The 13,962-nt window shown below is 35.0% G+C and overlaps 1 protein-coding gene across 1 annotated transcript in view; it reads left to right on the top strand.

The window, feature by feature from the left end:
- doc2d (double C2-like domains, delta) overlaps positions 1–13,962 on the top strand; it is a 108,713-nt gene that overhangs the window by 42,481 nt on the left and 52,270 nt on the right. Inside the window, exons 6-8 of the mRNA XM_056463953.1 lie at positions 4,125–4,251; positions 4,375–4,431; positions 6,224–6,348. Coding sequence (XP_056319928.1) covers positions 4,125–4,251; positions 4,375–4,431; positions 6,224–6,348 — 309 coding nt within the window. The remainder of the gene's footprint in view (positions 1–4,124; positions 4,252–4,374; positions 4,432–6,223; positions 6,349–13,962) is intronic.

The following is a 13,962-nucleotide window of genomic DNA, read 5'->3' as shown; positions in this document are numbered from 1 at the left end:
CACCGTTCCTTTTTGCGCTTACCAGCTGACCACTTACCTCTATATGGGCGGTTTTCCCGCTGATACCAGTTTGTCCGGTAGCTCGCCATGTACGTGGGCAGACTTGAGATGCAGAGAGGAGTTGTCCATGACGATGGGGTTTGAGTCCAGCAAATAACAGTTCCAGAAAGCGAGTAAGGCAAAAACAGAAGCCAAAAAAAAAGAAGAAAAAAGAAGTAAATAATAACAGGGTGAGATTGTGGTAAAATCTGAAAACATGGAAAAATCAGACGAGAGCTTTTCTTTTTCTGGATTGCCTTTTAAAACCTGTCGGTTGGGTTTAGGGAAGTGGGTGTGTGGTTCAATCTGCGCTTTTGAAAACACTATTGGCTGGGTTTAGGGAAGGAGGAGGGTGGGTCAGTTAATCGGTCAGTCATTCAGTCAGTCGACAGTCAGTCAGCAAAAACCTCTGGTGGATTTACGCGAGAACAGAAGGTGCGAATGGCACTTGCGAGAGAAAATTTACATCTGAAATAGAGTACACAGCTGCCTGGTGGATTCGCAAAAACAAAAACGGCAAAAAAATGTAGCTCCTGGGATGTATTTGGCATTCTCCAAAAATTTATACAGCGGTACGTTTTCAGAATGAGCCTAAGCTGAAATTATTAGCCCTCCTATTAATTTTTTTACACTTTTTCAAATATTTCTAAAGTGATGAACAGAGCAAGGGAACTTTCACAGTATTTCCAATGGCATGTTTTCTTCTGGAGAAAGGTTTGTTTTATTTAGTTTGGCTGGAATAAAGGCGGATTTCTAATTTTATTCATTTTAATGAATCAATATTATTAGCCCCTGGCAACATAGTGGCTCAGTGGTTAGCACTGTCGCCTCACAGCAAGAATGTCACTGGTTCAAACCTCGGCTGGGTCAGTTGGCATTTCTGTGTGGAGTTTGCATGTTGTCCCCATGTTCGCATGATTTTCCTACGGGCTGCAGTGTATGTGTGTGAATGAGTGTTTAAGGGTGTTTCCCAGTACTGGGTTGCAGCCAGAAGGGCATCCGCTACATAAATCATACGCTGGATAAGTCAGCAGTTCATTCCGCTGTGGCAACCCCTTATGAATAAAGGGACTAAGCCGAAGGAAAATGAATGAATATACACAAACACAAAGACATATTATAATTTATTTAAATAAAATGATGCAGCTTATCAGTCTTCAGCATAATTTATAATGTCTTTCATGGAGCATTAAGGACACAAAACACTGTAAAAGAAGTTCATTTCAAGTCAGACGTGAATGAGGTTTATGATGTGGTTCAGTGAGTCAGATGTTAATTCAGTAAGCAATCTGGCAGAGTCAGTGAATGATTCGTTTGAATGATTTAGTAGATTACTATGCAGTCATTCTTTGGCATTCTTTGAAGTGTCAGTTCAGCAATCAGTTAAACGAAATCAAATATTTATTGATTTGTTCATGAGTCAGATTAAACTAGTTGCTCTGTATTTTATTTTATTTATTTATTTTTTTTTTTTAGCTTTTTTGGTTTGTTTATTGGCAGGAAAGATGCCTTTTAATGAAATGTTTACATGCCAACTTTCTCTTCTCAGGTTGTTTTGTTTTGTTTGATCTGAACCATAAAATCTGGTCTCATTTCACATAGTAATCAGTGTCATTTTTTCCCTGATATTGAATGGTTCCAAAAGCTTTTGTCTTTAAGGACTTATATCAATTCATATGTTACAGATGTCAAAAATCACAAGCTCTCATTTTGATTTAATCACATTTTGATCGCTGCTCTGTAAACTTTTGATGTTGTAAACTCTGTTAACACACTGACTCATGTTTCACCAATTCTGCAAGGGGTTCACAAACTTTAAGGCAGGACTTTGTATAGTTTCCAATTTCTTAAAATGGTCAAGGTCCTAATGGTCAAAGTCAAGGTCCTAATGTAATCAAAAAGCGTTAATAATTAAACCAAAATCTGCCACAAACTAAGATGGACCGTTAATTAACTCATATGTATTACAGTAAATACAGAATATTGAAGACGGAGATCAATTCACACCTTTTGAGAATCAATATGGAATTGACCACGTATTCAAAAATGAATGATCCTGCACTATTGCCTTCACTAATTAAATGGCAAAAATGACATATTGCCAATCTCCAGTTCATACTACTGACTTTTAACCTCCGAGTCTCTGCTTCTCTTGACGAATTGTCTCTCTCTAGCTGTGTGTGCAACACACTTTACACATTTTGTCTTGAGAGATGAACTGAAGACTTCTGAGTGCACCATCTCTCTCTTTCTCTCTCTCTTTCTTTCTCTCATCCTTTCTCTTTCCATATCTATTTTTAGCCAAGAAGGATTTACTGGTCTTAAATATTGGTATAAAACAAGACAGGTTAAGGTTTTATGTTTTTGTTTTTTTTTTGTGAACAAGCGAAATTGAGTATGGTTGACAAGAAAAGCAAACATTTTGGGAAACTCCACCAATTTTATCTTCAAAGGTTTGATTATTGCTCGCTAAGTTTTTGAGTTTGATGATGGAGTCTAACTTAGGTGTATGCATGGAATTTTAACTGATGGTTGTTTAGAAATGAATTGTTCATTTTTTTTTAAACTTATGTGAATAATTTATTTTATGAATGTACAGTTTTTTTTTTAAATAATTGTGCTGAAAATTGTTATTGTGTTTTTTTAAGTCAAAAATCTCTCATCCTTTATTTCTCTGTCAGAAGGATTTACTTATGGTCCTTAATATTGGTGTAAAACAAGAAAAGTTAATATTTTTAAACGTTTTTGTATGGACAAGCCAAATTTAGTATATGATTGACAAGAAAATCTACACTTTTGGTAAAAGATTCCACCGATTTTATACGGTGGCCGAGAGAGCTTAATGTGCTGCAATTTAAGAAAACACATACAATTACAAAAAACGCCAGCAAATTGAGCAAAGATCTTCATATGTGCTGCAAGTCCTCACAACACAAACACATTTTTTAAAAACGCGCTGCATTTTCTAACACTTTCAAATAGCACTTAACACAAGGAAAATGTTTTAAGGGAACCCTAAAACATATCGGACCCAGCTATTTAGGTTATGGTTAGACAAGGGAATGAGTATGTTATAATAAACAAACAAAAAACTCACCTTTCATAGATCACCTACAACTTCAGTGAGCAATAGTCACAGCACAGCTGCGTCCGTCATATTTCTAGGGGGAAAAGCATTTCATTATTTCTGTTGTGTGAAAATGCATCACGTTTTCGTAAATTGTTTGCGTCGTGAGAAAACGCAGCACGTTATATTAGATTGTGTTGTGTAAAAATGCAGCGTGTTTTATTAATTTGTTTGCGTTGTGTGAAAATGCAGCGCGTTTTTAAAAAAAATGTGTTTGCATTGTGAGGATTTGCAGCATGTGTGAAGAAAAGAAGATCTTTACTTAATTTGCTGGGGTTTATTTGTAATTGCACGTGTTTTCCTAAACTGCAGCACATTAAGCTCTCTTGGCCACCGTAGTTTTAACTTATAAAGGTTTGATTACTGCTCACTTACAGTTTAGTTTGCTTATTACACTGTAAAAATGCTGGGTTCCGCACACATTACTTAACAGAACAAATTTAAGTGGATTAAACATAAAATAATTAATTTGTCCACAAAACATCTCAAGAACTGGCCCAGTTGGCATTTCTGTGTGGAGTTTGCATGTTTTTTCCGTGTTCATGTTGGTTTCCTCCGGGTGCTCCGGTATCCCCCACAGTCCAAAGACATGCAGTATAAGTAAATTGGGGAAAACAAAAATTGGTCATAGTGTATGAGTGTTTCCCAGGTCTAACATATGCTGGAATAGTTGACGGTTCATTCCACTGTGGCAACACCTGATAAATTAGGAACTAAGTCAAAGAAAAATGAGTGAATGAATGAATTTACAGGAAATTTGGAAACATTTTGGTAAATAAATGTAATTTTATGTGACATAAGTGTTGTTTGTTATGAAATAAAGTTAAATGTTTGTTTTTTTAACTTTATGTGAAATAATTTGTTAAATAATTGTGCTGAAAACTTTAATTAAAGGTTTTTTAAAAAGTCTCTCTCTCTCTCTCTCCCTCTCTCCTCACTCTCTCTCTCTCTCTTTCAGGCTGTGTGTGTGTGATATGGATCGCTTAGGACGGAATGAGTTCATAGGTGAGGTCAGGGTGGCCCTCAAGAAACTGAAGGAGGGAGAGAGCAAGAAATACAACATGGGGCTTGAGAGAATCGCACAGGTGTGTGTGTGTGAGTGAGTCACAGTAGCCGTTGTGAGGTTACGTCCATTGGAATTTGTACTATGCATAATTTAGTGTTTGGGGATTTGCTGTATTATTAATAGCATTTCTATGTTCTTCCAGACCCGGGAGGGGAACAGCCAGGCAGTGGATCCTGCGGCTCCTGTTGCAGAGGAGGAGGTAAAGATCCGATACTTTCCATCCCGTTTCCATACTGTCTGGAGTGAAGAACACTCACATTCAGGGTGCAGTGAGGATAAAGCCCTTAGGAGCAAATAAAGCACATTATTTTTATTTTCGCAAACACTAATTAGCAAACAGTTCTCTTTCCTGAACGCATGTTTGTGACTTTGCACTGATAAACTGTCCTCTTTCATGAGGTTATCGCATTCAGTGGCAAATAGCTGATTATGACTTTATTATTTTAATTAAATATGTCTTACAATTTGTTGCTAATGAGAAATTTTGAAATTATCATGTTATTTTTAGATAAAATTCTTATCATTTTTACCCATAGTAATGTTTGTGTACACTACCTGACAAAAGTCACCTATCCAAGTTTTAGGAACAACAAATAATAACTTGACTTCTAGTTGATCATTTGGTATCAGAAGTGGCTTATATGAAAGGCAAAGGCCTCGAGATTGTGCTTATTTTACCAGAATAAAATATGATCATGGCTTGATTTTTAATTATTTAATGAGGACAGTAAGGTCTGACTTTGCTTAGACAAAAGTCTTGTCACTAAACAGAAATAATGTACAGTATAGTATATAAAGTCATGGTGCAGTGGAAAAAGAATTAATATTGTGTATGACTCCCATGAGCTTGGAGGACTGCATCCATACATCTCTGTAATGACTCAAATAACTTAATAAAGTCATCTGGAATGGCAAAGAAAGCGTTCTTGCAGGACTCCCAGAGTTAATCAAGATTCTTTGGATCCATCTTCAATGCCTCCTCCTCCATCTTACCCCAGACATGCTCAATAATGTTCAAATCTGGTGACTGGGCTGGCCAAACCTGGAGCACCTTGACCTTCTTTCAGGATCTTTGATGTGGAGGCTGAAGTATGAGAAGGAGCGCTATCCTGCTGAAGAATTTACCCTCTCCTGTGGTTTGTAATGTAATGGGCAGCACAAATGTCTTGATACCTCAGGCTGTTGATGTTGCCATCCACTCAGCATATCTTTCGCACATCAAACCATGATTTTTCCTTCACTAAACTTGACTGATATCTGTGAGAATCTTGGGTCCAGAAGTTGAGTCAAGTTATTATTTGTTATTCTTACAACTGGGATCAACAACAAGACTTGACAACAAGAAGTGTTTTGGTTTTGAATGTAAAATATTTCTGTGATGTCAACTCTGAAATTTCAGCAGCAATACTCCAGTCTTTAGATTCTAATACTCTAATATGGTGCTCAAAATATTTCTTATTATTTTATTAAGACTTGTGATCAACAAAATAACATTGCCTTTATTAAAAAAAAATAATGTTACATATTTTTTGAGGGGCGGGGGGTGTTGTGCTGTCACTTATGATCAATAATTAATTTTTTGGATATATGGATTGTAATATTTGGGTTATGAAATGTGCATTGTACAGAAAATAAGTACTTTCTTATTTATCTGAAGTGGTTTAAGTAAATCTGTAATTAAATGCTACTCCAAAATATCTTGCCAAGTTTAAAAAAGCTAACTTTTTTTTTTAAATAGCTATTTTCACTATACCCATATCAGTATTTCTTTACATTACATTACATACAATCTTTTTTATTTCATCTGTATTCAGTAAAGGATATTATTCAATCATCATTATTTTAGAACCGGAGAAACAATCATATTGTCCTAAAGGGGTGTTTAGCCCATTGCACCCTACTGACATATATTGTTTAATGTGTTATTGATTGTCTGAATATTGATCAATGGAAACCATTCGACCACAGCCTTTGTCTCTATGTTTCTCTAGCGTGGCCGAATCCTGGTCTCTCTGCTGTACAACACCGAGAAGAACACATTGGTTGTGGGAATTATTCGCTGTGCTCACCTGGCAGCCATGGATTCAAATGGCTACTCAGATCCCTTTGTCAAAATGTAAGTTTATTTAAAATGGATCTTTTCAGAGTTGACAGTGATAAACCTCACATTTTGTATGTAATTATTGTATACTTTCATTAGAAATGCACTGGATTTTACATGAAGAATTATAGATGGAAAATAGAGTTTTCAGTTATCGAACAAAAGAGAAAAACAACCAAAAATATGAGCCAAAAGTGGTATGCTGCTCCACACTGCCTGGTGATGTTCAGTGCGCAGGTTTCACTCTACCTTCAGTTGTAGTCACTGCGCAGTCTGAAGCAGCTTTCACACCAGATGCGGAAAGCATTGCAATATGATATACTTCTTTTTTTTTTTTTTTTCCTCACCTGTTAGCCAGGAATCACTTTTGGGGATTTACACCTACCTACATTTAAATAGTAACAGTTCTTGACCCTTGTGAGCTATAAACATAAATTAGGAATCATTGGAAAAAAGACACTTAGAGCTTTACTATGGTCAATTTAGAAAGTTTTATTCTTAAAACAATATGAAAATTTATTCTATATGAAGTCATGAGAAAGAAAAATTCTACTGTGTTTGATATTTCTTTTTCCATATACAAACACAGGAAAACATTAATGTAATAACCTAAATATACCTTGAAAGCCAAGTTTCTCATGAGTTTATATTTTAAATTTGATGAAAAATGCATGCAAAATAAGATCTTTGTAAAGTTTTCTGTGACTATATCGGTGTTGTTCTTTCCCTCACCTCAGACGCATTTTCTCAAAAATGACCTTCCCAAACTAAAACAGTAACAGTTGCTGAATGATTTGGTCTACATCCACAGTTCATGTATCTTTAGAAAGAAGACACTCTGGGCTTTATTATCCATCATCTGGAGTTTATAATGCTCTGAACAAAAAAAGTCAGGGATGCTTAAGGAATGTAAAATAAATAGCAGCGCACTAAACATTTTATTATTTCATAAACAAATGTATGAAATTAGTTTTGGAGCAATATAGAAAAGTAAAAGGTCGAAAACCAGACATCTCCTGAGTATATGTTTTGAATTTGATAGCAGTATCATGCAAAATAAAATTTCTGGAGTTATTTTGCCCTCATAATCTTTAATCAAATACCATAACCTTCCTTTCACCCTCCCCCCGCACTGGAAACCACTTTTTTTCACTTCTGGTCACATGGAATACCTTTAGGGTGGGCCTATCAGGACCATTACAATTGGATGTACATCACGATTCGGGGAAAAAAGGACAATCTTAACTTTCATTTTATGCTGACTTTAATAATGAGGAAGTTATACTTCAGACACAGTTTTGTCTACTTTTATTCTGTTTCTCACACAAAAACAGCAGAGTAAAAGGAATAATGAGAACGGAACATTTGTGCATCTTAGATCAACAATGTGGTGTTTTGTTTCTGAATCAGTCTGTTTTTGAACAAAATAATTGAGTCAATAAGCCAATAATCCATTCTAGGATGAAAAATCACATATGATTGTCATGTGCATTATTCTATGAAGCCGGCTTTCTAATTAGCTGTGAATCTCCAGCACCTGTATTCAGCTGGAGCAGCGTTTACTACACAAAGCCATAGTTTTCTGTCAAACTACGCAAAATATTGCATGCGATATCATCATGTGAGTGTCAAATCGAAAAATAATTATTTAGCGATTTTGACTGCTGTTTGCATAGATTCTCATGAACTTTTGTAGTAAATGTTGCTAATTTTAAACCCGAAAGCACATGCATATACTCAAAAGTTTACTCAAAAGTTACTTCATTGCTTTAGTCGAGTGTTTGAATCCTACTGTGAAATTATGCGGCTCCTTACACAGAATAAACCACGCAACAGATTTATATAATAGCATTCTAAGCAGCAACAAAGGCATTGCATCATTACGTTATTGTTGTGGTCATGTGTTTATTAATTCCCATGAATCAAATGAAAGCAATTATATCTTGTGTTTATCCTGCTTCACTCTAAAGGTTTAACATAGACTGGTAATTCCTGTGGACGGCTGATGAGAAACTGACGTTTGACACATTGTCGAGATCTTGAAGCACACGTGTTTCTAAAGTGTTTCGAAACATGCGAAATATGCGAAAACTCCATCTCATGTAGCCTAGTGGACCGTGGTGTGCGCACAGTAACTGTGTTGCATATGGCTCAAGTTCGAATCCCGACTTGTACAAATATTCTGAAATTATGGCTTGATGTATTTTAATAATGTTTCTATTTTATGACCAAAACAATACAAATTTATTCACAAAGTGTTCATTGAGATGTCAGACCAATTTTAAACCAAACACCTAATAAAAACAGCATTTAAGAACTAACATATATAGCTATATGTCACTCTGGATTCGAACACATAATTTCCGCATGATAGTCTAGAACTCTCACCACTCAACTAAATCCTTTGAAATCTTGACTCTACAACGTGGGGTTTAATACCTCAATCTGTGTAACTGTTTATTTGCTGAAGCTGTTCCAGAGCAACACACTAGATAAAAAATGACCACTAGGTGTCACTGTAGAGACAGGTTTCCAAATGTTTCAAAGCTTCGACACATTTGCTTTTGACTGTTTCAGTGTTTCACAAAGCCTTGCTTTACCCACCACTAGTAATTCCTGGTTTTCTTCGGGGCATCTTTTGGTTTGTTCTGTGCGACTTGCAAGAGAGAGCGCCATCTGGCCTTTGGAGTAAATTGACTACTGATCACATCACCGTGCTTTCCTCACATGATGTACAAGACAATCGCAGCTTTTGCTAAATTGCAAGTGAGCAATTCCATGCAAATGTCAACCTTGTCATAAATTTTATTTCCACCAAAATAGCGTAACACTTTCTAGGTCTTTTTGTGTAGGCTTGTATTTTTAAAAATATCTCTGGTGAATCAAATATAATTTTTTGAAAGCATTGGCAAAGTCACACAATTGGCAATTTCACATCCATAACAGAGAGGTGTCACATCCATAACCAAGCTTTTTCCTCATAAGTGCTAAAATGTCAAATAAAATAAAATCAATTGTTTTTCTTCCATAGAGAGCCAACTCCTATCCTGTTGATTATCACTATTTCGTTTGTGTTGTGCAGTTTAATTCACCGAATTTCAACAAAGTATGTCGTACACTGTAAACTCGCTAACTGTTTTGGTCACATCTATAACGCATGTTTATTTTCCTCATTTAAAATCTAAGAAATGTTTACAGGTTGATATTTTCCTGACCCTATAACTCTGTGGTTAGTTGTTTTGGAAAATATAAACAGATGTTTCAATATAATGTTAACATATGCTTTCTCTGTCAATTTATTTTTGGAGTTTTTACTACAAATACTTAAATGCGATTTTTTATGTTGATATATCGTTCAGCCCTAATCCATCCATAGAGTCACTTGGTTCTTTTCTAAATAAATCAGATGTTTTGAATTGATCATTTGAATGAACAATTCAACAAGTCACTCATTAAGATAGGGATTAGTCGCCACCTACTGGCAGTTTTAGTACTATGTTAATTTATCCATGGTGCCTAGTTAAAATACCAACACAAAAACACACTAAGCAAAATATTGATAACTAAGAATATTTTAGTCAACATCACCCAATTCAGTGTCCCACGTTCTGAAGTTCCATAATAAACCAGAAGCTTTTACTCCAAATTCTTATTTACGCCAAGCTTCAGTTTTTGGCATTTGTGAAAGTTACATAAAAAGCCAGCCAAGCACATTAAACCAAATCAAACAAACTGTTTTCCAGCTTTATGCACAATATGCATCAGATAGTCATCTTTTTTGTTTCATTTTGTTGTTTTTTCGGGAGTTTGAGATGAAACCCATGGGCTTTGTGTGATTATTCGAGCCTCCAACCCCACACGAGTACAGCTAATGTTGTAATCAGCACCTCAAAGCACCGATGTTGTTCAAATAGAGTTAAAGCAAATTAGCAGACAAGTGCAATCCCCAGGGCTCCTGTAGTGAGTCAGCGGTGGGCATGATTATCATTTTTACAGCTTTTATTTAATTTTCACATTCATTACAATCAAAAAAAAGAGCGTGTTTTAACAAGCATCCGTCCTTGAGTCGGTGCATCGGGTCACGTGGAACTGCGTTATGACTCAATTCGTTGCCATCACCTTCCTCCTAGTTAGCATCATGGATTTCATTTCAGGGTGATTTATTTTCCCTCCATACCTGCGGTTGATCATAATTTATCCCCCTGTGGGTCCTCGCAAAAAAATAATTCAAAGTCCACCCACACAATAAGATTTTATTTAGAGGCACAGAGAATTAATGGGGCATAGAGATGGATGCTATAAGAGTCGAGTAGAAAGTAAAAAAAAATTTAACTCAGACAGTTTTTTTTCTTCTTGCTTTCTCAGCTTCCCTTCACAGCAATCATTTATCATTTTAGTTTTGTAGACGTTTCTTACTGTTAAAAATATATATTTAAGATGGTAACAAAAATAATTTGAAAATGAGTACAGTTGAATTCAGATTTATTAGCCCCCCTTTAATTTTTTTTTCTTTTTTAAATATTTCCCAAATTATGTTAAACAGAGCAAGGAAATTTTCACAGTATGTCTGATGCTAATATTTTTTCTTCTGGAGAAAGTCAAAATTATTAGCTCCTTTAAGCTTAATTATAGCTTTATTTATACAATAAATTGCCTAATTACCCTAACCTGCCTAGTTAACCTAATTAAACTAGTTAAGCCTCTAAATGTCACTTTAAGCTGTATAGAAGTGTCTTGAAAATATCTAGTAAAATATTATTTACTGTCATCATGGCAAAGGTAAAATAAATCAGTTATTAGAGACGAGTTATTAAAACTATTATGTTGAGAAATGTGTTGAGAAAAAAATCTCTCCGTTAAACAGAAATTGGGGACAAAAATAAACAGGGCGGCTAATAATTCTGACTTTAACTGTATATTACAAATAATTATTCTAAAAAAGTATACTGCTTTAATTCTATGAACAACCTACGTAACCTTTTTAAGCCTCAACATTTTTGTTTAGTTTATTTTGCTTTCCAACATTGTACTTTTTGTTTGTTTATTTTTATATGTAAATAGATGGTTGTTTATAATTTAGCAGTTTGTTTAAAACTTAGATGTTTTTATAGTTTATATTTTAATGTAGCGTTTTATTTACAATAGATTTTTAATTTGCAATAATATTCGAAAATATTGAATGAACTGTTTACCTTTGGTTGATTTATAATATGTCTCATTGAAGTAAAAAAATAAAAATAATACGTTTTTTATTAGCTGTTTTAGCTTCAGTTTCCTGTCACAGCAATGCTCATTTATCATTTTAGTTTTCTCTTTTTATATACTTTTCTTACAGTTACAAAAATATATTTAAAATAGTAAGAAAAAAAACATTATATGAAAATAAATATAAAATATGTAATAAAATAAGCCTAGTGGTTGATGCGTCGACACATAGCACTTAGGTGCTCGCTGACCCGTGTTCGATTCCCGGCTCGTGGTCCTTTGCCAATCTTTCACCTGTAGGCTGGTTTATACTTCTGCGTCGAGTGATCAGCTTGACCCACAGCGCATGCTTTGTGCGTTGCCATGCATTTATACTCTGCGCGCTGTTTGTGTTGCTCTGCAATAACACTTCCCAAACACTAGCTGGCAGTAGGTTTTTGTGTTTCTCTGTGTCGAGTTTCTTCGCTGGTGTTTTTTTTTTTTCCGAATGCTACCCTAATGTACAAGTCGCTAAAAACTCGCTTATTTAAAGGCGGGAACCTCAGACTTGCAACAACTTTAATCATAAGGAATGCACAACACAACAGTTTCCACCTGGAGCTCTTTCACAGGACTCCACACTTGCAAACACTCTCTCCATCGGGCTCGCGCAGCTCTCGATCTCACCCACACTCGTCAGCGCTACCAAGCAGGCCAATCCCAGAGCTTGTGCTACGCGTCATTATGACGTGTAGTTAGATTTTTTGAGAGGTGCGAGTCAGTGTCGGCAACGGCCACGGCGAGGGCTATGCAACTATGTGAACAATGTGTTTTTTTTAGCTTCAGCTTCCTGTCACAGCAATGCTCATTTATCATTTTAGTTCTGTGTTTTTATATACTTTTTATAGTTACAAAATGTACATTTAAAATAGTAAGATATAAAATAAATAAAAAATATATAATAAAATTCTATAAAGTAAAATAAATAAAATTGCAATAATATCTGAAAGGTATAAAGCTATAATTCTGTGATCAACCTCCATAAATACATGTTTTCTGAGTTTGTTTATTTTGCTTTCCAACATTTTCCCTGTTTTATACTCTAATCTAAATGTTTTTTTAATATAGTTTATCCTTTTATATTCAATATTTCTATATTTTTATTTGTACCTCTGGATCACTGTAACATCTCTCTGTGGGTCTTCACAATAAAATAACTATAAAATAAAACACAATAAGTTTTTATTTAGAGGTGCAGAAAATTAATGGGGTATAGAAATGGATGCTGAGAGAAAGGGGAAAAAAATAAAATTTTTCTAAATCTTGCTCTCTCAGCTTCAGCTTCCCATCACAGCAATGTGGAGTTTTGTGTCTGTTTTTGAACAAAATGAGTCAGTCAATGAGCCAATGATCCATTCATAGAGTCACTTTTTTATATGAATCAGATGTTCATTTGCATGAACGATTCAACAAATCACTTATTAAGATGGAGACTTGTCGCCACCTACTGGCAGTTTTATTACTATGATTATTTATCCATGGGCCAGTCAAATACCAGCGGAAAAACACAGTCGGCAAAATATTGATAACTAAGAATATTTTAGTCAACATCACCCCTCCAATGTCCCAAAATAAACCAGAAGCTTTTGCTCCGAATTCTTATTTACGCCAAGTCTCGGTTTTTGGCATTTGTGAAAGTTACATAAAAAGCCAACCAAGCACATTAAACCTGATCAAACAAACTGCTTTCCAGCTTTGTGCGCAATATGCATCAGATTTTTTGTTTTTATACTTTAATTCATCTTTTTTGTAGTTTATCTTTTATATTTAATATTTTGACATATATTTAACATTTTTATATATTTTAAATATTGAATGAAATCTTTACCTCTGGTTCATCGTAATACATCTCCCTGTGGGTCCTCACAAAAGGGTATATGCGGAGCTAGTGTTTCTTTCCATACTGATAAACTTCCAGTAAACGGTTAATGTGACTTTTTTTCCCATTTTATACGATTCCTTTTACAGCATCGATGTTGTAATGTAATTAAAATACAATCAGTTAAATAGAGTTTGGCATTCATTTAGTTTCTCAAGCATAAAACGAGACAAAAAGCCGTTTACTCGCACACACCCATCAGAATCGGCAGGCTAGCGCAGAAGCTCTATTGAATATACTGGGGTAAAATAAATGCTCATATTTTAAAGAAATGGTGGGGAAAATTTTAATTTAATGCTGTGCTTCTTGTACAATCTGAGACCCACTTTATATCGGATATCACTCAGGCAGTGGAGATTACTGATTTTTAAAGAAAACAGACTTAAACGCACTGATTTTGCAACGGCATACTGTTCACCGGAATCGCTTAACCCGGGTTACTGGCAAATTAAAAGTCCTTTAGCATACTTCAGCATATACCCGATAAAATAATTTACAAAAAATCT

This window comes from Danio aesculapii, chromosome 8 (genome assembly GCF_903798145.1).
Source record: "Danio aesculapii chromosome 8, fDanAes4.1, whole genome shotgun sequence".
NCBI classification, from domain to species: Eukaryota; Metazoa; Chordata; class Actinopteri; order Cypriniformes; family Danionidae; genus Danio; species Danio aesculapii.
The sequence above is the reverse complement of the archived record's forward strand: the minus strand, read 5'-3'. Positions and strand labels throughout refer to the sequence as shown.